This window comes from Hyperolius riggenbachi, chromosome 1 (genome assembly GCF_040937935.1).
Source record: "Hyperolius riggenbachi isolate aHypRig1 chromosome 1, aHypRig1.pri, whole genome shotgun sequence".
Taxonomy (NCBI): Eukaryota; Metazoa; Chordata; class Amphibia; order Anura; family Hyperoliidae; genus Hyperolius; species Hyperolius riggenbachi.
Window position 1 is genome coordinate 451,821,941 of NC_090646.1, and position 25,280 is coordinate 451,847,220.

The 25,280-nt window shown below is 41.7% G+C and overlaps 1 protein-coding gene across 1 annotated transcript in view; it reads left to right on the plus strand.

Moving 5' to 3' along the window:
• Positions 1-25,280, plus strand: part of TTC28 (tetratricopeptide repeat domain 28) — a 954,491-nt gene that overhangs the window by 765,497 nt on the left and 163,714 nt on the right. Inside the window, exon 14 of the mRNA XM_068238742.1 lies at positions 15,438-15,582. Coding sequence (XP_068094843.1) covers positions 15,438-15,582 — 145 coding nt within the window. The remainder of the gene's footprint in view (positions 1-15,437; positions 15,583-25,280) is intronic.

The following is a 25,280-nucleotide window of genomic DNA, read 5'->3' on the forward strand; positions in this document are numbered from 1 at the left end:
GGAGCTGCACAGGACGCTATCCGTCCTGTGCAGCCAGTGACAGGACGTCCCCTGTCACATGGCGGCGATCCCCGGCCGCTGATTGGCCGGGGATCGCCGATCTGCCTTACGGCGCTGCTGCGCAGCAGCGCCGTACAATGTAAACAAAGCAGATTATTTCCGCTTGTGTTTACATTTAGCCTGCGAGCCGCCATCGGCGGCCCGCAGGCTATTCACGGAGCCCCCCGCCGTGATTTGACAGGAAGCAGCCGCTCGCGCGAGCGGCTGCTTCCTGATTAATCAGCCTGCAGCTGGCCTGCAGCTGCCACTTTGCCGACGCACGGTATAAGCGTGCGGTCGGCAAGTGGTTAAAACAGAAAGAATTTGCGATAATTCAGGTTGGCATGAGCTCCGAGATGTCTCCCAGTGCATCACTGCTGAATATATGCAAATTATCCATTGTTGTTATTCAGAAGGGGCAGATTATGTAAGGATAATAAATAGGTTCAAACCGCACTTGTAGGAATGTAGTGTAAAACTGTAACGCACTGCTATAATAGACAGTAAAGTGTGCAAAGTAGCTGAAGATGATGTGCAAAGAAGGGGTTTTCATTAGGTAAAGGAGGCTAAGGTCAGACATTAGGAAGAGGTTTTTAATTAGGAGGGTAATGTTAAGATTAGGCACTGGGCAATGGGATTACATGAGAGATAAATGGCAAAACAGATCATGAAAACAATAGACACCACTAGTGAAGCTGTAAGTAGGAACTCCAAGTCAACCTGTAACGTGCAGCACCAAATCCAACAGTGCCTAATTTACATGTAAACTGAGGAAGATGTAGGATCTCTTTCATGTTTTCATTTTGTTGTCTTTGGTGGGAATATTTCCAACGGCTTCCTAACCGAAAGGCACAAATAAAGGCAATAACCACATAGGGTAAGGAATAGCCACCACTGATAATTGTTGCCACCACTGACGTCAATGTCTTAGCTGTGAGTTTTATCTTCCACTCCCAATTACAATATATTTGAATTGACTGCACAGTTACAGAAAATTAGGTTAAATGCCCCCAGATTGTCTGGAGTCCATAAGGGCACCATCTATCAATATCTGTTTGTTTGATTTTTTTGTTTTTTTTTAAGATCCTATGATAATTGCGATGTGTTGGAGCAGTGTCGTAGCTAAGGAGCTGTGGGCCCCGATGCAAGTTTTACAATGGGGCCCCCCAAGCGCTCTATACATAACAATTGATACGGCGCACCAAAACCTGCCAAGGACAAACCACAGTGTCAGAGGTGCAAGAAGTGGATGGTGAACAGCTTGTTAATGATTACCACTATTCAAAGTATCTATAGAAGTGATTATTACCAGCACAGGACCAATACAGAGCTAATACTGTAGTTGAGGGAGGGCCCTTCAGGGCCCCTCTGGCCCAAGGGCCCTGATGCGGTGGCAACCTCTGCAACCCCTATTGTTATGCCCCTGTGTTTGAGGCACCATGCAAAGCATAACTTTGGTACAAGTCAGTCAGCGTATGATGTCATTGGCTTTGTTAGATGGATTATACTAAGGTTATTCCCTAAGATATGAGTGTATGAGAATGTGTGATGGGGAAGGACATTTCAGTGATTGAATAGTTTGCTATATCTGACTGACCTCTATCATTTTTGGCTTGCTTTAGTCTCTGATGGCCATATGCTGCCCAGTTTATCCTATTGATTTTACTACTTCAAGCATAACTGGCAATAATAAAGTCATCCAAAGGTGCCGGCACATATTACTATGTGATTGATCAATAACTCAGTCCCCTCAGATCTGTGAAAAATAGAAATGTTCTTATGGGCATTTTAAAATTGTACTCAATCATTTTTGTTACTGAATCACAAAAAAATAGTTTTGGCAGTTTTAAACATCCTGTTCATTTCAGTGAGACTTGAAAGCAATAACACATTAAAAAACACTACTGAAATGCTGTATAAAACAATCAGAACCGTGATTGTAATTCTCACATAATTAACATCTATGAAATGTCTTATTGTAAAACAGTCTTTTGTGCCCATCTCCTGCCCCTCCCCAATAGGAACCATTCATCTTTTTCTCTTTGTTTCTGAAATAGTGAGGGCTAGTTCACACTACGTTTTTGTACCGAAAATTCGCAAGAATCACATCACAATCACACCATCGCCTCCAAAGCGCTGCATGCAGCACGTTTGCAATTTCTGCAAATCGCAAACGCTACATTGAAAATGATCTCATAGGGATACATTAGCTACAGCACTTTGTTGATTGCTGGCCGCCAGCAAAGTGCTGAACAGCACCCAAGTGTAACCAGCCTGAACAGAGAGTATTCTGCAGTCAGATACTTCATACACATATTGCTCTATGAATAATTGCATGGGGGGTGCATAGGTGGGGGTGCGGTTTAGGTGCATAGTTAGAGGTGCATGACCTGAGATGCAGTACACGTACTTCTTTGGGGTGTGGTGTAGGTGCATGGCCGGAGGTCTGGAGCTGCAGTAGAAGGGAGGTTAAAGAGGTGTCAGGGAAGTGTATTTAGCCCAAACGTTTCACATTGAAAGTTGTCCCTTTTGTAGGCCTTATAAAGTTGCTGTTTATTTATTTGATTTAAGTGTCGAGGAAAATAAGGGGGCTATCTGCTATCAATTGATTAGGAGAAGTGTGTGCATTAGTGGTAAACCAACTTTCCCATTTTAAGAAGGACGGTCCCTCTTTGGGAACTAAATTCCTCTGTCCTGCCTTCATGTGTTTCTTTCAGGACTGACACATATCTGTGTAATATATGTATTCTACTGATAAAGATGTTTAATGTACTCTAAACTTTATTCCCATTATTTAAATGTATGTATAAACAGTATATTTTTCAAATGTTAAAATGAAGGAAAACGAATAATGATAGAAGGGACTAGTGTGCAAAAACTGCATATTTGGCTTCTAAATTCTTTGTGGTATGCATGATGAGGTGTGACAGGGGCGTGGTTAGAGGTGTGACAGGGGCGTGTCTTAATGTGTCCCACTTTCCTATCTTAAAAAGTTGGGAGGTTTGTTTAGTAAATTCAGTAAAGTCTATTTAGAAAACGTTCAAGCACCCAAACAACACTGCAGATACACAACTGCCAATTTACTAACACTTACAACCACTATTATATTCTAATATGATCCTGTCTGGCAGGTGCTACAATATTTTAATAGCAGACAGTGTTTACATTTCCCTCTCAAAGGACAACTGCATCGAGAGGGATATGGAGGCTGCCATATTTTTTTCCTTTTAAACAATACCAGTTGCCTGGCTGTCCTGCTGATCCTCTGCCTCTAATACTTTAAATGCATCACAAAATAAAAACTCATTAACATCTGGAAAATATAATGAACAGGAAGTGGCTTTGCATATGGAGCTTTTGTAAAATCTCTCCCATTTCACAGTGCACAGTAATAACTCCTGCTGATCAGGCTTAGTGCAGCGTCTTCCAATGCAGAGATTCCAGGAGCTGAGTATTCTCCTGCCTCCCATTCACTGTGTTAGACAGGCTGAGAACACAGAGGAGGTGATGATTTATATTGCCCATCTATATTTGTACTAATAAAAGGACATCCTTGGTGAGGCATCCTGAGAAATGCGGGGATACAATGATGTGATCATCACCTTTAAAATGAAACAATCTCTACTGATTAGACATATCCATTCCACTATAATGGATGGTGTACCTTTAATTATTTAATGACCAGTATTCAGCTAAGCAGTGCCATCTTCTGGAAGATAACATGATTTAGAACACTTTCAGCGCCATTCTGTAATTACTACAATTTATGATAAACCTTTAATCTGCCTGCTTTGACTCAAGGAATTAGAGTGGTTATATATTTATATAGTGGTTTTAAAGTTGATTACATTGATGGAATATTATCCCAATGGCGTTTCACAGGCATTTTAGTGCAAATCAAAATCCAGTAGAGAGGCATCAAAAATGCTGGCTGTGTTTCTTCAACCTCTGAAGTTAATTCCTGGTAAAACTGCTGTGTATCACCCGGCATCTCTCTCTTACTCTCACACACCTACACACACAAGTAAACACACACACGCACACACATGTGCACAAAAGACACACGGATACACACATACACACAAGTGCACGCACACACAGACACACACATGCACGCACACACACACACACATGCACATGTGCACACAGAGACACACACATACACACCCACACACATGCATGCACACTTGCACAGAGACACACATACACGCACACACACATCTACACACACGCACACACATGCACGTACACGTGCACACAGAGACACACACATGCACACAGAGACACATGCATACACACAAGTGCGTGCACACACAGACATACACATGCACGCATACATACACACATGCACGCACACACACACATGCATGCACACGTGCACACAGAGACACACACATACACACGCATACACACATACACACAAGTGCACGCACACACAGACACACATGCACGCACACACACACACACACACACACACACACACGCATGCATGCACACGTGCACACAGAGACACACACATACACACTCACACACCCACACACATGCACGCACACTTGCACAGAGACACACACACACGCACACACACACACACAAACACACACATCTACACACACACACACATGCACATACACGTGCACACAGAGACACAAACATGCACACAGAGACACACGCATACACACAAGTGCGTGCACACACAGACATACACATGCACGCATACATACACACATGCGTGCACACAGAGACACACATACACACGCACAGACCCACACACACACATCTACACACACATGTACAGACACGTGCACACACACACATGCACACACACAAGCACGCACACACAAACTCACACACACATTAAATGTTATTTGAAAATTGTACAGTAACTGCAACTGATTGAACCTGCTTGGTAATGAGTTTTTATCATAATGTATGTTTTCAGGATTTAAATTTGTAACAAAAAGTTAACAGCTGGGTGGAGACAATCTAACTTTTGATCACATCAACATATCAAGTGTCAATACTGGGAAATTTGAAGACGCCATGTCAGGAACCGGCCCCGCGGCAAGCCTGCAGATACGGTTCCCGACTGCTGGTTTGACCAGATCGAGAGGGGAGCAGCCTTATTTAAGCTACAACAAAGCTGTCGCCCCTCAAAGCACTTCTCACTGCCACCACTAGCTGCCACTAGACACTTCCACTCTGCTGTCGAGTGATCTGCATGCAATTCGCGTTTTTGTATTCGTTCAGCTTTGCGCTTTAGGCCGAATACGGGAACGCCCCCCACACACACACACACACACACACAATCCGCGTTTTCGTATTCGTTCAGCGTTGCGCTTTAGGCCGAATACGGGAACGCCCCACACACACACACACACACACACACACACACACACACACACACACACACACACACACACACACACACACACACACACACACACACACACACACACACACACTACAATCAGACAGTAGCAAGACACAATCAGGCACTAAACTTTGTAACACAAGTTACACTGCAGTCTCTTCTAGGCTATGAGCATTAGCTTAGTACAGCAGAAGTCAAACTTATTAAATAACGAATTAATATTCCAGAAAAAAGTGGAACAATGCAGAAAATAATATATACAAAAGATTTGCTAAAACAAAGTAAAAGTTACAAAATAAAAGTTACAAAGATACACAAGACAAGTTGCATAAAAAAAAACGGGGATAAACAGAAATTAAACTTTTACCAGCGCAAATGTCCAACCGTGGAGGGACACAATTTTTCTGATTCGCTCAGGATCATCTCTAGTGATGCACTACCCTCAGGAGAAGATGATTTGTAAGTGTCTTCTGCTGGCTCTTATAGCCCGATTTGTTGCCCAGGGCAATGGATGTTCAGTCCCACAATCTAATGCAATTTCCCCAAAGTGTGACATCACCGTCTGCCGAGCCCCCTGTCACATCTGGGCTTGCTGTGACATGCAAATGTCAAGGCTTTTCCTCTCCCACTTTGGACTTTGCAGACATTTCCCATTACCACTGGTAAAAGTGTATGTACACACACATCAAAAAAGACTTCCCTACTCCAGGTGACAATTGTCCAAGCAAAAATACACATCTGAGACAGCATTTCATAGCAGATCAAAGGTAAAGACCTGACTGTTATTGGCATAATAAGCCATTTCCTGGACAGAGGCTAGCAGGCCAATTTAGTAGTTCCTGCTCTCCTATTCAGACCCAAGAGTAGCCGATCACCTGTATAGGCTTCAAAGTGGTGGGGCAACTGTCTGATTAAGTGTTTCCTAATTAGAAGCAGACAATGGTAGCTTTTCCTGCTGGCCATTGAATGCAGAGTTAATTTACATTTACATAAGGAACTCCAGGAAGCCAGACTGGCCTACATACACCTCTGAAACATACACAGCAGATGAGAAATAGGGCTTCCACGAGATGCAACATGGCTGCTATGTTCTGCATATTACCGTACATATCATCAACACCACAATATATCATCACAGCCAATGTGTGATTTGTGATCATAGTTTAGTCTGTCCCTCTCGCCGCCTTAATCTGTATTATATTGGCGATAGCATAATGGTTAATACATTTATTAACTAATCTGCAAACACATGCTAGACTAAACACAGACCTCCTTGGAAAATCTAGTGTGTGTATCGGAGCCCCCCACCATTTGTGGCTCCACCCCCTTTTTTGAATTTGAACCCCAATCACCCAATGACCTACTATACCAGGTTTGAGGCTTGTGCCATTAACAGTGCAAGAATAGAAGCAATTAAATATTCCCCTTGAAAAGCAATAGGTGAAGTTTGATTGTCTTTTGTAGGCTCCACCCACTTTTCTGAATATTAATCCCAGTCACCCAGTGACCAACTGTGCAAAGTTTGAGAACCCTACCATTAACAGTGTAAGAATGGCTGCAGTTTACATTTTCCTAGTGAAATTTGTATTAGTCTCCGCCCACTTTTTGGTTATGGGGATAAAAATTATCCTATATTGTCTTATGTTATTCCAGGCTATGTACTATGTGTGTGCCAAATTTCATTCAAATCCGTTCAGCTATTGTTGTGTGATTGAGTAACAAACATCCAAACTTTTGCATTTATAATATTAGTGAGATTTCTAAATACTAACACATTTAAAAAACAAACAAACATACACTCTTGGGGTTATTGTAACTTTTCTTTAGGCTTCACATCATGGTTCTTATATCACTGCATCTTGCTAATCTTTGGCCCCTTAAAACCTTTCCTTTTTGTACCCATTGCTTCTTACTTGTCATTTTTGTTTACAATTTACTCAGAGAAAGTAGACTCACTTATCCAGTGCCTGGCTTATGTGGGAAAATCAATAGCGGTCTTGGAAAAGTATACTTGACTATAGAGACAAAGAAGATGCTGCATCAGCATCCGTAAGGCAAGTGAAGCAATAAAACCTCCTTTCAAGATAAAAGAAACCATTACTTATCCCAGAGCTCTTTTTATTGAGATAAGAGAGGGAATTGGTCTTTTTCTTACTTATGGAGAAAGCTATCCAACCATAATGCCTTGTTAAATGTTTTTCTATAAAAGTATCTACCACCCTGCCATTTTTTACTGACGATATTTATCTGGTGATGAATCATAAACATTGCTGCACCAGAAACATGATGTTTCTTGTCAAGTTGAAAAAGAATTCGCATTGGCACCATGTTTTTTTTTTTTTTAAATTGGGCAGAAAATAAAATGCAGTTACCAGTCTTGTAAACCCTTATGTTGTTAGTACAACAACTGCCTGATCATGATTCAGGCCTGATCAGATAAATTCCATAAGCAACGGAGGATGGTCAGTCATATGGGCCTGACCCAGCCAGCCACGGGGTTCCCAGCCTGCTGGCTATCACACTGTCTATATGCTAAGGGGGTATGAAGGAGGAAACATTGCTTGCACTTCTTGTACACAAGTGCAACTATTCCACCCAACTATCATCTAAACTTGGTCTGTTGGATGATAGTTGGGCATGTGTACGCTGGCAAAAGAGCAACCGGAGGATTAACCTGTCCAACTATTGTGCAGGTTGGCCACATGTGTATAGGTAGTTTGATCAACTTGTTGTTTTTGAATGCAGACTTATTAGTGCGCACACAGTATTAGTTGGTTGATTAGTTGATCAGCACGTGTGAACATACTTGTCATGTAAACAAGTGGTGCAACTGATCATGTTGTGCAGTTGGTTGTGCATTAAGTTGTATTTGTGTATGAGCCCAGGGTTGTGGAGTCGGAGTCGAAGAATCAGAGTCGGAGCAAATTTGGGTACCTGGAGTCAGAGTTGGAGGTTTCATAAACTGTGGAGTCGGAGTCGGATGATTTTTGTACCAACTTTATTACCAACTCCACAGCCCTGGAAAGTACTAGACTAAGGAGTCAGAATCCCACACAGAAAAAGAAAAAGCCATCCATATAGCAATAATTAATACTGATAACCAGAAGAGTCCAAGAATATGAACAATTTTATTAGGGACATACCTTTAAAAAACAATTAAAACATATCAAGGGGTGTGGCAAAGTGTCAAAAAATTATTTGACATATACAGTAATAATCATATACAACACATTGAATATAAATGGTCAAGACAACGGGTACAATGGTGTTTCTCAGCAAAAAGTTAATTACAAACAGTGCTCTTTATAAAGAACTCACTGACCTAACTTGGACCGTCTTGAGGGGTGTTGGTCCATTCATCACATTGCGGTGTCTCTGGTGGTAAGCATTGTATTCACTTTCTTCCCAGTTCTTTGGCTTAGTAGCTGCTGTATTTCAGCCTTTTTGATCAGACTGCATATTTGATGGGAAGTTAGGTCAGTGAGTTCTTAATAAAGAGCACTGTTTGTAATTAACTTTTTGCTGAGAAACACCATTGTACCCATTGTCTTGACCATTTATATTCAATGTGTTGTATAGGATTATTACTGTATATGTCAAAAAATTTTTTACACTTTGCCACACCCCTTGATATGTTTTAATTGTTTTTTAAAGGTATGTCCCTAATAAAATTGTTCATATTCATGGACTCTTCTGGTTATCAGTATTAATTATTGCTATATGGATGGCTTTTTCTTTTTCTGTGTGGTACTTGATTTAAATCATCCATGGCATTACTTGGCATTATTGTTTGGCTCATTTTCTTTGTTTTGCTTGTTGTAAGGAGTCAGAATAGAGAAGTCAGAGTCAGAGCAATTTTGGAGTCGGTGGTTTTATAATCTGAGGAGTCAGAGTCAGATGATTTTTATACCGACTCCACAGCCCTGTATGAGCTTTTAGGGTTGTTTTACACTGAAAATCACAATATGCATAGCAAACATGCTAAAGTTTCAACATTCTCTATTTTTACTGCATGTGTTGTGACATTATGATCACGTGGGTTATGTTGCACAATTGTGTTTGTGATTTCTGATGGGAAAAGAAAGTTGAAATTGCAAGAAAATTGTGCAGCACCATGTTTACAGTGTGATTTTCTTGAGGTCCCATTGACTTAACATAAATGCAGGTAAAATGCTATATGTACTGTGTTTAAATTTTTGGGTATAAATCAAATTCCATAAATGGAAAAAGGGTGCTGAGATTACTTTATTACTCATGGCGTCCTTTCAAATGTCAAATCGCATCCAGTCTACAATCAGATTGAAACCAGGCCAGTGGAAATTGCCCCTTACTGGGGGTGGAGGGGATATCAAAAATAACATTGTAAGGACCAGTAGATTCACCACCTTATATCAGTTCCTATGCCAAAATCTTCCTCCGCAATTTTCACCTTGTGTTGCCCAACTTCGGTTACACCCAGGCCTTAAAGTGTACCTGAGATCAGGTGTAAGAAAGTTTTATACTTACCTGGGGCTTCCTCCAGCCCCATGAGCACTGCTGCGTCTCTCGCCGTCCTCCCGGGTGGCTCCGTTTGGTCGACGGCGTGGGACGCAGCTCATGGGGCTGGAGGAAGCCCTGGGTAAGTATAAAATCTTTCTTCTTCTTTTCTGATCTCAGGTTTCCTTCAATGCGCACGTTATAGGGACTGAAGGCCTTTAAGGCAATGGTACTACCAGTTCCCACGGAGCTATGATACAGGAAAGTTACAGATATCAGATCACAGTTGTATACAAACTCTTAGTCAGCAAGCCAAGCGTCCTACACATGTATCAGATGACAGTCAATCCTAATCGTAAACAATCTCATAATCAGCAAGCCAAAGGTCATACACACAAGATCAGACAGGTACAAGGATGAGACAGAAGAGTGGTCAAACAGGCAAGCTTCGGTCCAGAAGCAGGCAATAAAATGGTTAATAAACAGGCAAAGGTTTCAGAGTAAGCTATAGCAAGGAATGCCCAGCAGCTAGCTCTAGTGACTTAAAAGAGTTCTGTGGCGTGTAAAAAAACCCCCAAAACAGACACTTACCTGGGGCTTCTATTGGCCCCCTGTAGCTGTCATGTCCCGCGCCGTCCTCCTACGATCATCCATTCCCCGCCGCCGGTCCCGGTCTAATTATTCCTCTAGCGACACTGCAGCTGCGTGGCCGTGCACATGCTTGCTCCCCCGCACGTCTCCTGGAGCGTACTGCGCCTGCGCAGTAAGCTCCCAAAGACGCGAGCGGAAGCGCACTGTTCGTCTTGTTAGACCAATAATTGACCGGTGCCGGCGGCGGGGAACGGAGGATCGTAGGAGGACGGAGTGGGACATGACAGCTACAGGGGGCCAATAAAAGGCCCAGGTTAACATTCCACAGAACCCCTTTAACAATATTACAGGCAACTTACAACTGCCCCAACTAGACTTTCTAGACTAACCAGACCAATCAGGAGCTCTCCCCCACAGTGGTCAACCAATGAACGCTGCGTCTGCCTCTAGTGATTGACTCAGCATCAGTCAACCATTTTCTGGTTCATAGGCAGCTGCGGAGAGCATTCGCTGAGTGTTTCAGTCGCCCAGCAATGCCAGAGGGGGTTGGTCCGCGAGACCTGCAGAGACGCCAAACACACTTGGAGGATTGTGCACCCATGTGCTCCGAACCTCGGAGGTCTCTGGAAACAGGAGGAGGTGAGATTGTAACATTAGTGGAACCAGGTGGAGGTGAAATGGAGACAAACATTACTTTTTTTTTAGTCTATAAGATCACTTTCCCGGCAATAGAACTCAGCTAGTGTTGGCTGAAGGGCAAGGGTTCTACAGATGAAATATTTCAAATAACACATTTAAAGAAAAAGAAATCACCGCATGCTGAACCTCACACATCCTAAGTACTTCTTTGTTCGTTAAAAAAAGTTATCTGTATCCAGATTGCCAATAACTATTAAGTAAAATGTTAAGTCGTAATTAACTCTGACTTTGTACCTTACAACTGTACAGGTAATGGCTTAATATTGCGGGCAGTATTTCAATAATGAACTTTTCAAAGTGCAAAGATGGGAAAACATGCATGTATTATTCTTCATTTTACTGCGTTTCTGTCCTGTCCTCTTCAGATTGTCATAGCAACCCACATTACAGCAGTCTCCTGGTAAAATTTACTGCCTGGCTAGGAGGGGAATTCAGATAAGATTCTCATAATGTTCATAATTGAAATCTTCGATAAAAATATTCTAGTTCTGCGATGAATGAAATTAAAATAGAACGTTCTTTAAGTTTTACTACAGGAGCTATTTGGAAAGATATTTAAAAGGTGATTATTTGATAATGTATATGTATTTTGTAATACGTTTTTAAACTGCAATGGCTAATTTTCATCTGCACGGTGACTTCACCGAAAAAAAAATTTTTTAATGGTTGTCTGTAGTAAAGGCAAAAAACATGTCTGCCGAATCCCATGTTCCTGATTTTCTGTATCGTTGCATGCTGTGGGTCAGTGGTGATCATAGGTGATCCTGCAAACATGGTCTGGATTTATTAGAAATTGTCTCCCACCAGTATTAGGAGGGCCATATCAAGACAAGACAAGACAAATAACATTTATATTGCGCTTTTCTACTGGTGGACTCCCAAGTGCTTGAGCTGCAGCCACTGCAGTCTAGCTAGCCAAATAACTCATTACTAGAGATGGCCCGAACCTCCGATTTTAGGTTCGCGAACCGGGCTCGCGAACCTCCGCAAACGTTCACGAACTTGCGAACTTTTGCGAACCGCAATAGACTTCAATGGGGAGACGAACTGTGAAAACTAGAAACATTTATGCTGGCCACAAAAGTGATGGAAAAGATGTTTCAAGGGGTCTAACATCTGAGTTTTTGCATGGATGAGTGGGATACACGCCAAAAGTCCCGGGGAAAAATCTGGATTTGATGCAAAGCAGCGTTTTAAGGGCAGAAATCACATTGCATGCTAAATTGGAGGCCTAAAGTGCTTTAAAACATCTTGCATGTGTATATATCAATCAGGGAGTGTAATTAGAGTACTGCTTCACACTGACACACCAAACTCACTGTGTAATGCACCGCAAACGGCTGTTTGTGTAGTGACGGCCATGCTGGATTGATGCACACCATGACGAGAGTGCAGGCGATGGCGGTTTTTTAAGCCCATATGGTCGCCGGGCTGTGGTAGCTCAATGATAGAACAACAGTGACTGTCCAGCTGATCGAATTTGGTCTGTCCACAATGAAGCAATGACCTTATTATCTTGGGTGTGCCCCCCCACCACCCGAGACACTCATATAGCCGGCGGTCATTGCTTCATTGTGATACGCAAGCCTCTTCACCGCGGCAAGGTAAAGATCACGAAGGGGAATAGGCACATGTCCATGCCTTTTGTTTTGTTGTTGCAGCTGCAGTGCAGCCAGAAAAATTAGGCAGGCATGTACACGCACCAGAAAAATTATTATAGCGGCCGCTGCCAGCAGCAGCCTTAAAAATTCAGGAATCCGCCTGGAGTCCTGGACCCTGTTGGTGGTGGCGGAGAAGGCAGTCAAGCGGCCTGCAGGCAGAGATGCTGTGTGGGGACCGACTTAGTCTTGGGGCAGGCAGTCACACGGCATGCAGGCAGAGATACTGTGTGTGGGGACTGACTTATTTTTCGGGCAGGCCTGAGCGTGCTTTGCAGACATGGTCAGATGGACCCTTGACCCAACGCTGTGTGCCACAGATGTCACCACTTGCCTTTCAACATCACGGTACAGTTTAGGTATCGCCTTTTTTGAGAAATAATTGTGGCCTGGTATCTTCCACTGCAGTGTGTGGCTTTGCTTTTGTGTGCTGCTTTTCCTCAGGTGGTTATCCCATTGCAGTTTGTGCTTTGTAATCATGTGCCTTCGTAAAGTAGTTGTCCCTACGTGGGTCTTGGTCTTTCCACGGCTCAATTTTCGGTAGCAGAGAGGACAGATGGTATTGCACTCATCTGAGTCTGCAGCAGCTCTCCCTTCTCTAGTTACTGCAGGCACACGAGTGAGTCCAATGCCTGATGCTGCCTGCATTTTATAAGAGAGGGGGGGCCTCCAGGAGGGAGTGTAGCCCGATTGGCTACAATGTGCCTGCTGACTGTGATGTAGAGGGTCAAAGTTGACCCTAATGATGTACTATGGGGGCGAATCGAAGTTCCGGAAAAGTTTGCGGTTCTCCGTGATCGCGAACCATTCGCCGGCGAACTGTTCGGGCCATCTATACTCATTACTGAATAGGTGCTGGCTTACTGAACAGGAAGAGTCAAACCCTGGTCTCCAGTGTCGGAGGCAGAGCATTTAACCATTACACTATCCAGCCACCACATATCAAGACGTACATGGGTTACCGTAGGTTAGGTGGGTCATCTCAGGGCACTGCAGTGGTTGCTGAAAGGTCAGTGAATTGGTGGTTATTCCATTTCAGCTGTATCTATCTATATATGCAACGACAGTCTAATTTAAATAAATAAATTGAGTGCAGCAATTTAGTTTTACAAATGTTCTCACTCTGGATGTGCCAATTCTGAAATAATTCCTTTGGTCCGGCATGACCCAGTGAGATTACTAAAATGTAGATGCAGATGACATCACAAGATCAGGCATCACACCATCCAATGAAGCGCATCAAAAATTGAACCTGGCCCTCACACACCACCCTAATTTCAAATGGCAAACACCCACCAAGAACTAAAGGCAAAATAAGGGTCAAAACTGTGTTGGCTAACTGGCTGTCTGAAGCCAATGACATACAAACGCCTTTTGCATCCATTATTCAAACTCTTGGGGTCCACCCACGTATACAGCTGCCATGGTAACAGTGCCCCAGCTTAGTCGGCTGAGATCAGTAGTAACACATAGGGCTGCCAGTTTTCATGATGCCAATCAAAGTAAATGGAATGGAACACAAACTTAATATTTCAGCCTGGGTACTTTGCCTTGATGTCACCAACAGTGGTAGGTGATTAGCCAGAGTAATGTATGCAGTTGAACACTAGCATAAAATAAATGGGGGTGGCAGCTCAGAGTGAGCTTGTGTCCTACTGTACTGTACATTTTTATCAGCAGTGAAATCGTAATGAATGTCATACCTCAGCATACCACCACAATGGAGTGTGCACTGAAGACATATTACACTGCTAATGCAATATGCCTTCAGTGCATACTTCACTGTAGTGCTTGAAAAGCTTTACTGGTCGCGGATCCCCTTTTCTGCCTCCCAGAAACTCTGTGGATGCATCTCTCCTCTGGCCAAGAGACCTGGTGACAGTACTCTTAAGTAAAGATAATCAGTTTTTATTGATGCAAAATCATATATTCTAGTAAGAATACACGGAATAAGCGTGAAACAATATTTTAGCCAATTAAGACAAGATGTATTAATATATGCATTTGCCACACCTCCTGCACAGAAGATGTTTTATTGTTTTACTACAGAGTAACCAAGCAGCCTGGGGTGACCCAAACCACTAGGAATGTATAGGGGGATACATACAGGGGTGAAAAGAGATAATTTGCATATTCAATAGTGGTGCATTGTGGGTAACCACACATGTTCACTTATAGCTGAATTATTGCAAATTTCCTTCGGTTTTAAGAAGGCAAATTTCACCAAGCATTGTTTTACTACATAACTAACAGCAGAGTTCGACTGTGAATAATACTGAAGTTTTGACTACATGACACAGACAAGATGTACTCTCTGAGGCCGAAGAGTTCTGAGAAACTCTCCTACAGAAGTCCAAGTTTAACCCTTGCAGTTCTCTGTGATGCTTTGTAACAACGCCTGCTTACGTGCACTGTGCAGCATGACCATCATTAGAGACTGCCGTTGGTGACTACTGCCTCCTAGAAGATCAGATCTGAAGGTTTTCAGTGTTTTGGTTACAATAATGACTTTATTCGTGCATATATTTTATTTGCATTTAATATTTTATTTAATATGCAAATATTATGCTCTTCACTGATTGTTCTATGTCTGTATTTCTTAGAAGCTGCCAAAGTATGACAAGTCTGTTCAGTAACACCATGTCACCTGTGAAGGACAACACCTCTTCCTTGCCTCGAAAACAAAGCTGCCTCAACAAACCACCTCTAAGGGCTCTCTATGACTTGCTGCTGGCACCAATGGAAGGGGTAAGTTTGCAAGCTGTGGTTTTCTGGTGTTGGTGGCTGATAATCTGGTGGGCTTTGTTCTTTTTATCGGCTTTGGGGAACATTGTTAGTCATTTTCACTTGCTGCTTTAGTCAGAACAGCCAAATAGGTCACTAAACCTATGGATTTATGGAATGTATGTTATACAGGAGTGGAGGACCTGTTGGAGGAAGACTGGCACCAGCTAACCGAGTCTTTAACCAATGCATATAGGTGGGAACTATTATAAGAAGTTATAAACAAACTCATAACTATATGCATATTTTGATGTCTGCTTGCAGGTTACATTATTTTACATAGCATTAAAACCACTGACAGCTAAAGTAAATAACATTGATTATCCTGTTACAATGCTACTTGTCAAGAGTAGGATATATTAGGCAGCAAATGGACAGTTAGTTCTTGAAGTGAAGCATGAAAATTGAGCAAGTATAAGCAGTGGCATAACCAGTGGCGTAGCTTTGGAGCTGTGGGCCCCGATGCAAGTTTTACATGGGCCCCCCCAAGCACTCTATACATAACAATTTATACGGCGCACCAAAACCTGCCAAGGACAACTACAGTGTCAGAGGTGCAAGAAGGGGATGGGGAACAGCTTGTTAATGATTACCACTATTCAAAGTGTCTATAGAAGTGATTATTACCAGCACAGGACCAATAGAGAGCTAATACTGCATTTGAGGGAGGGCCCTTTGAGGCCCCTCTGGCCCAAGGGCCCCGATGCGGTCGCTACCGCTGCAACCCCCATTGCTACGCCCCTGGGCATAACTACTGTCACAGTAGGCTTTGTAGTAATGAGAGGCCTCCTCATCACACATTACTGCTACCCTACAGTATCCCATATGCAGGGTAGTTAGGTGGGGCAGATAAGGCATCTGAGGATGAGTGAATCCAGCACTGGAGCAGGTAACATACACTGGACATTGTGAGGTGGGGGAATTGTGGATTGGCACCACTTTTTTTTGTTTGGGGGGGGGGGGGATGACACTTGTTGGTATGTGGAGAAGAATTTTATGGTGGCTTCACTTATTATCAGGAAGATATGTGACTACCCTTCATGGAGTGGCAATGGTTATGATGAGGGGTAGCAAAATGATGGCTGCTCTTGTGGAAAAAAGGCAGGGAGGGACCCATCTAAAGCCTGGTACACACCATGCAATTTTCACATCAGACCCTACAGACATCGATCGGATATTGAAGAAAGCAAGTGTACACGCATTTGAGATTTTTCTAATTCTGAAATTTTACATTTTAAGGGACTTACACATGGAACGTTAGCAAGTATTTTGATCAATATTTTCCAGCTTGTCCGATTTGCTTCTGATCGAGAAAGAGAATGATTTTGAACTTGGCATTGGTTGCTGGCAATTAGTGGGCTGTTTTTTTTTCTGATCTGATTGGCGATTGTAAATAGGATCTGAAGTGAAAATTGCATGGTGTGTACTATGGGGGTTTCTCTGGGCTTCCCAGGATTTGCATCAAACAAGGAATTGTGTCCACACACTGGCTTATCAAGAGTGTGCTAGGGCTAGAAACATATATACACCCAGAGAGGAACAGATATCGCCAAAAAACAGCATGGACGGAGGAGTCACTAATGGCTGAAACACCTGGCTGCTCCTCCATTCTTGAGAAAGTGTGAGTCCTGCGGAACTAGTGGGGTCTGTTGGTGAGCCCTCGGTACATCTCTGCCTACACACCTTGCCCGCTCTGCATCTTGTTACCTTCCTGGACTAAGTATCCATCCTTATGCACTTTATACACTTCATGGGCTGCTTCCATTGGCATATTCCAGGTTTGGTTTGCACACACTGAGAGATATATTTGTATTGTTTGACATTGATTATTTTATTTTTCTTAATTATTATTTTACTATAGCATTTATGCATTGCATCAGCATCTTTATATCACTGTGAATTTCATCATTACTGAACCCAGGTTCAATCACACAGAGCTTAATTTTTAACCTCTGATGCTGACAGTATATAGTATTGTATTGTATTGTACAATCATAAGGCATTTAATTGCCATTGATCATGCTATAACAAAGATCCTGTATATCATTTTTTCAAACTTAAACTGAGTGGTGCTGTTTATTTTAGGCATTATGTTCTTCTCTAGGTAACCCATGATTTGTAGTTATGTCCCATAACAAAGCAATCTGAGCGACTTTGAGGAAGGCTAAATTCTAGTGGTAAGGTGACTGACTGGGTCAGAGCATCTGCAAAGCACCAGGTCTTCTGGGATATTGTGAATATTCAGATGCACATGGAGAATTAAGGCTAGATCATTTGGTCTTATCCCACAGAAGAACTATCATAGCATAAATTACTACAAATATTTAAGAACACAGTGCATCTCAGCTTGCTGCATGACCACGGACCAGTCAGAGTTCCCATTCTAGCAGCTGTCCACTACCAAAAGTACCTACAGTGGGGACATGAACTTCAGTGCGGGTTCAGGTAGCAATGGTCTAATGACTAACATTTTCTTTGGCTTCCAAATTCCCAATTTTTCACCAAATAAAGCAAAAAAACAACAGAACGACTGTAGTTTTATCCATAGAACACGCTCTTTGCAAACGATAAGACCTTAAAGATGTGCTGCCAGTATCTTGGTGCCAGATCTCACAGGACATCTTCAAAACTATTACACACTCCATATTAAAGGGCAAAGCTGTTTTGATTTATGGTACAAAGAGGACCTTTACAATATTAGGCAGATTGCTTTAATGCTTTGGTTGACCAGTGTATCATTATTTGTAATACTAAATCCATTTTATTTTTCATTTAATGAACTCTAGAGGGAGCCAGATCACTAATATATGTCATGAGGATCAGAATATACAGCATTTTTCATGCAGCAGTTATGAATTGTGGAAGCAGCAAATCACCTCTATTGTGGAAATTAATGAGAATTTTAATTCATAAGTGTATGACTTGTACAGAATATTTTAAATACAGAAATAAATAATTGAGCATTCACTAATGCACATTGTTTTATGACTTACTACTACCATATGCTATACCACATAAAATCACACAAAATATTACTCATGATGCACAAACTCACAATCACCTATTATATTGTATGATAGTCTTTGCCTTAACTTACTATATGTTTTAACTAGTTGCATGTGTAAACTTTAGTGTTATCAGTTACCGTATGTGCAAATATAATTTTGCATTAGTCAGAGTGGGGATATGTATGTCATAATCATATTGCTGCTTATAGATGCTGGCTCTATACAAACCCAAAGTAATAACAACCATACACTAAACAGCAGTGGACCGAGCCTACTAGATTCTGAGGGCTCAGTGTCAAGAGCCACTTTATTCAGTTTTTCATCAGTAACTAAAAAGCAGCTATATTATTCACAAAGAATTTGAGGAGAAATACCAGCAACCGTTGTCCTTCTGTACCAACTCTGTTTACATTTATAAAGAACACTCCCAGAAAGGTTAATATTTAAAAGTCCTGGCTGTCATTTTATTTACACCTCATGGCTAAAGATGAAACATAAGTGTTTTGAAAAGGTTATTTTTGTACTGAATGCAATTCTCAGCTTAGGTAATTAGGAAATTTGAACCAATTGACTAGTCTTGTAAAATGTCAATGCAAAATCACGTGGTATAGAGTTGGCACTTTATTTAGCACTTCCATTGACTTTAACCACGTGTTGCCAGCACTACCCTACAGCCATCCCCAACTTAAGAAAATACTTCAGCTACAACATTTCAGAGATACAAACACAGTTGTCTTCATGTGCAAAATATTTTTTATTTATATATTTATTACAAAAATATTTTTGTTGTTTAATGGTATTGAACATTTTTTATACTATGGCCTCGATTCATAAAGCATTACCTCATGCGGTAATGCTGAAAACAGCAGACTTTACCGACCACTTAGCAAAATGTCAATTCATAAAGGCTGTTACCGCATGAAAAGCTGACATTACCGACCAGGGAGATAAATTACCGACTTGGCTGCAGTTACCGACAACACATGTCAGTAAATTGTCAGCAAATGTCAATTCATAAAGCCTTCAACAAGCGGTAAGCCTGGCGGTAGTTACCGACACCTCTGGTGAGGTCTTAACAAGTTACCGACAGCTATGACAGCTCTGATTAATGCAAAGTGCAGAGAGCCGAAGTCTGTTTGATTAATCTGTGGAGAGAGCCAGAAAGCCCTCTGTGTGAATCATTTCAGCAGGCAGGGAAAGACTGTGTGTCTCATCTGTCTGAGTCATCAGTGGAAAGAGCCGTCTGTGTGAGTAATTTCTGCAGGCAGGGAAAGACTGTGTGACTCATCTGTCTGAGTCATCAGTGGGAGAGCCAGAGAGAGCCGTCTGTGTGATTCATTTCTGCAGGGCAAAGAGGGAATCGGGACACTGCTCTACTCTACCGCTCAATGGGCTGCGGTAATTTACCGACCTCCAAGGGCAGCTGGGGAAATCTTTATGAATTAGCACACAGACCGGGAAAATACCGAGTGCGGTATTTTCCTGACAAGATTTTGTTTATCGCACTGCTGTTTATGAATTGAGGCCTATATGTCCAAACCCAGAGTTGTCCAAAAGGGAATCATTTATCCACATTTCTCCATGTACAACACAAGACTTAATTTACAAACAAATTAAACTTGCAAACAATATTCCAGAACGGATCCTGTTTGTAACTGGGGACCGCCTGAACATTTATACTTCCTCTGCCATTGGTTTTGGCAGACAAGTCATATGCTAGTCTGTAGTGCTGATTATGCGTGTGCTAGCATGCACCCATGTTCATCACTCTATGCAACATTTGTGGGACTAACCAGTGCATCCCACCCTGCTGTCTGAGTCACCCCTCCACTTTCATCAGAGGTCAGGAGCAGGAATCAATGCCTTCCAGAGTCCTGCAGCGCTTGCGTGTGTGTTGTACCGGACTGCTGAACTGTCATCCCTGTTCCCTCCCATAGCAACGGAACACATTGCTTGCCTCTAGCCTATCGACAGGTCTGTGCAGCACTTGGCCCTGAACTGTCTCCGGAGAAATTCAGTCCCGCAACCCTTGCGGGCTTCAGTATTGTGCATGTGCATGCCACATTATGGTAGGTCTGGGAAAGTCAGAGGTATTTCATGTAGTGTAAAACATTTTAGGATAATAATTCAGATTATTACAAATTCTTTACCTGACAACAGAGACGTTATAGCTGTTCTGTGTAACAGCTTCCATATACACCCCTTGCATTAAATAGATACAGCCTGCTCTCACAGTTACATCTCACAAAACCTGCAATAAACTTTTCTATATTACCATATGTGAATGGATATGCTGTTAATTCCCAGGTATACTGTACTGCATCATTACAGGAGATTAATACAGAGCACCGAAGAGCCAATTCATCCAGTCTGCAATTAACTTTCCTGTTACCAGTCTGTACTTCTCATTAGCCCAACCACAGACAGCTTGTGGCTGCACATTGTATTTTCTTATTCCGCATTCTCTCATTTTGTAAAAATGTTTCCATCTTCCAGGAATATATATATATGTGCATTTTTTTACTACTAAGAGTGGCCCACTTGTTGATTTTGGCAGTTTGTCCAGTTTTCCAGCCAGTCTTTTTGTTAAGAAAATCTGCCTGCATTTTGCACAGAGTATCAGTTAATCCCACTTTCTGACTTCAGTATATAACAGGCTGCATCTTGTGTCTGAGTTATTCCTCCATAAAGTAATGTATTGTACTCAATACATTGCTTGTCCTCGGAATATTACACCCCATTCCCCTATGAGCCACCGGCATTAACCTCTAGTTTAGAGCTTATAAACCTATAGCATAAAGTTTTCCTTCATAGATCCTTTTACTTTTTTTTTTTTTTTGCAACATTTCAATGTAATTAGGCTAGTGGAGCTGTGTGCACCGGTCATTGTGTGGTATTGTTGCTGCTTTATCCAGTGCCAGAATGGTGAGGGTTGGTGGATGCTTTCTCTGCATTGCCAAGACTTGTTTGTAACTTTGAAGTAGTGAAGTATTATTTGGAAAGTTTACTTGTGACTCAGTTCTGTTGCATACCGCCCATTGGCTATCCTGCTGAGGAGTTATGATTCCCTGTGTGATTTCTGGCTTCAGGACAAGACTTCTCTATGAAAGTGCCAAAAAGAATTTTACATGTAACTTTTACAGCAGGAGATGGAATGTTGAGCTACAGATGTTTAGAATTGAGTTAGCAAACACTTAAACAAAACGTCTTGCACCCTCTCACTGGCTTAGTCTCCTCTCAGTGAATCTATCTCACATGCTCAGTTTACCATAAGTTCAGATACTAAGCCCAATATGCAAGCTTTGCTATTTGTAATGTGCTGTATAGTCTGCTAATTATCGAAAGCTCTGGTGTGGGCAGAGAAAACGGAGCCCCTGGGAATCCAACTCTTCCTCAGGACACAGAAGCAGCCCTCTCTCTCTCTCTCTCTCTCTCTCTCTCTCTCTCTCTCTCTCTCTCTCTATTTATATATATACAGTGATGTGAAAAACTATTTGCCCCCTTCCTGATTTCTTATTCTTTTGCATGTTTGTCACACTTAAATGTTTCTGCTCATCAAAAACCATTAACTATTAGTCAAAGATAACATAATTGAACACAAAATGCAGTTTTAAATGATGGTTTTTATTATTTAGTGAGAAAAAAACTCAAAACCTACATGGCCCTGTGTGAAAAAGAAATTGCCCCCTGAACCTAATAACTGGTTGGGCACCCTTAGCAGCAATAACTGCAATCAAGTGTTTGCGATAACTTTTTTTTTTGGTAGACAGTAGAATTCATGGTTCCATCTATCACAGCAAGCCTTCCAGGTCCTGAAGCAGCAAAACAACCCCAGACCATCACACTACCACCACCATATTTTACTGTTGGTATGATGTTCTTTTGCTGAAATGCTGTGTTACTTCTACGCCAGATGTAACGGGACACGCACCTTCCAAAAAGTTGAACTTTTGTCTCGTCGGTCCACAAGGTATTTTCCCAAAAGTCTTGGCAATCATTGAGATGTTTTTTTAGCAAAATTGAGACGAGCCTTAATGTTCTTTTTGCTTAAAAGTGGTTTGCGCCTTAGATATCTGCCATGCAGGCCGCTTTTGCCCAGTCTCTTTTTTATGGTGGAGTCGTGAACACTGACCTTAATTGAGGCAAGTGAGGCCTGCAGTTCTTTAGATGTTGTCCTGGGGTCTTTTGTGGCCTCTCGGATGAGTTTTCTCTGCGCTCTTGGGGTAATTTTGGTCGGCCGGCCACTCCTGGGAAGGTTCATCACTGTTCCATATTTTTGCCATTTGTGGATAATGGCTCTCACTGTGGTTCGCTGGAGTCCCAAAGCTTTAGAAATGGCTTTATAACCTTTACCAGACTGATAGATCTCAATTACTTTTGTTCTCATTTGTTCCTGAATTTCTTTGGATCTTGGCATGATGTCTAGCTTTTGAGGTGCTTTTGGTCTACTTCTCTGTGTCAGATAGCTTCTATTTAAATGACTTCTTGATTGAAACAGGTGTGGCAGTAATCAGGCCTGGGGGTGACTACAGAAATTGAACTCAGGTGTGATAAACCATAGTTAAGTAACAAGGGGGAGCAATCACTTTTTCACACTGGGCCATGTAGATTTGGAGTTTTTTTTCCTCACTAAATAATAAAAACCATCATTTAAAACTGCATTTTGTGTTCAATTATGTTATCTTTGACTAATAGTTAACGGTTTTTGATGAGCAGAAACATTTAAGTGTGACAAACATGCAAAAGAATAAGAAATCAGGAAGGGGGCAAATAGTTTTGCACATCACTGTATATATATGTATATACAGGTATATATATATATATATATATATATATATATATACTGTATATACACATACACACACATAAATTACTAATACCTTTTCAACTTTATTCAAAAAAAGTGGCTTTGTCACCATTGCACATACCACTTCCTATTCTGTGCCCACACTAGCTTACTCTTTTTACATGGTCTTCAACAGTAGCAGGCAAGATTCTGCGTCTTCTAGTTTTACGTTCTGCCTCTCCTGAGAGAGTGAGAAAGCCTGAGAGTGAATGCATATATTTTCCAGAAGGCAGAATGAATCTTTCACTAATGTGAGTTTAGTAAACACAATCTGGTCCATCATTACTTAAACTACTTTTTATTGTATGCTATATCAGACTGTAGTCTTGCTCTAGGAATAAGAGTGATGAGTAAAGGTGAGCGAGCATGTTCTGACGAAACGGGAGGTCATCCTGCAGTGTGCGGGAGGTGAGAGCTGTGTATGCGACGGTAAGCTTGGCTATGCCACCACTTCCCTTCTGATGCGTTCTCTATGTTGTGTTCCATCTTCTAACACTTCTGCCTTCGTAATGGAGGTTCCAGGTTCGAAGGCAGAAGTGTAAAAAGATGGAAGGCAGCATAAAACGCATAGGAAGGGTGGCGGTGGGTTAGGTGAGTTAACCCTTGCATACACAGCTTTTGCCTCCTGCACACTGCAGGACGATGTCCCTTGTTACGAGAACATCACACTCATCCCTAGAGTTCTCATCTAAAATTCTGAGATAATGGCCCATATACCATTACCTTTTTCTCCTGAGTTTTCTCCTAGGTGATATTTTAACTCCTTGTTAATAAAATGCCTTTTAAGCCACCAGCGAGCAAGAAAATTGCTCAGAATAATGTTGACAGTACTTTTTTGTCCACTTTTCGGTACTTTTTCAATTGCAGAGCGCTAAAAAGTTATTTAAAAGGGAAGATGAAAAATGATCTCTCAGGAGATTAATTGCATATGGGCTCTTGACTGATTTCATAACAGATTTTAGAAAAAGCTATTTAGCAGAGGTTTTAAAGTATTTATAGTAGCTTGGGAATTAAAATCCTTTACCGTTATTCCCTCCAAACTTTTTTTTGTCTCCCCAGCTCTGTATCTCATTAATGTGGGCCTCTTGTCTGCTGTTGGGATGGGGGTAGAGGGAACATTGCTGGTTTGGTTGCTTGACTTTTTTGGTGGAAAATGAACAGTCCAAACAGAGCATGGCTTCCTGTATCCCACCTGCACACTAGATGTAGACATGAGTGATGGGATACAAACCCACATAGTGTAAACAAAGGTTCTGTATCAGAGGTTAGATCTAAAAAATTGAATCTTTTTAATTATTAAGTTGCCTTTGTCATGGCTGTTAACATTAAATAAAGCGAAATGTATCCTTTAATGGAGATGTCAAGTCTAAATAGACATTTTACATACATTTTTGCCTTCACTTATCAACAGGGAAAAGCATATCTCTCCTCACTCATTACTTTCACTTCACCAAAACCAAGATGTATGATAGAAGTATTCCCCAGCAGCACCACCTACAGGTGAAGACTAGCATATTAACACATCTATTAAGCACACTTCTATGAGCACTATTTTATTTTAATAGCTGAACTGAGCTGCCAGCCATATGGGACTCCCTCAGCAGGTTCATGCGCTTGCTGTTATAGGAGGGGGTATCTATCTTAGAAAACGTAAGCAGCAGATGTGAAATTTCAATAGACTAAGGCAGAAAACCTTTATCATTGTTATATATGTTGCATTTGATATTGTTGTTTAGCTGTTGGGCTTTGGTGGCTGCTACAAATGGCTCAGACCATAAAGGGATTTCTAGGGGACTTTGATGCCAGCC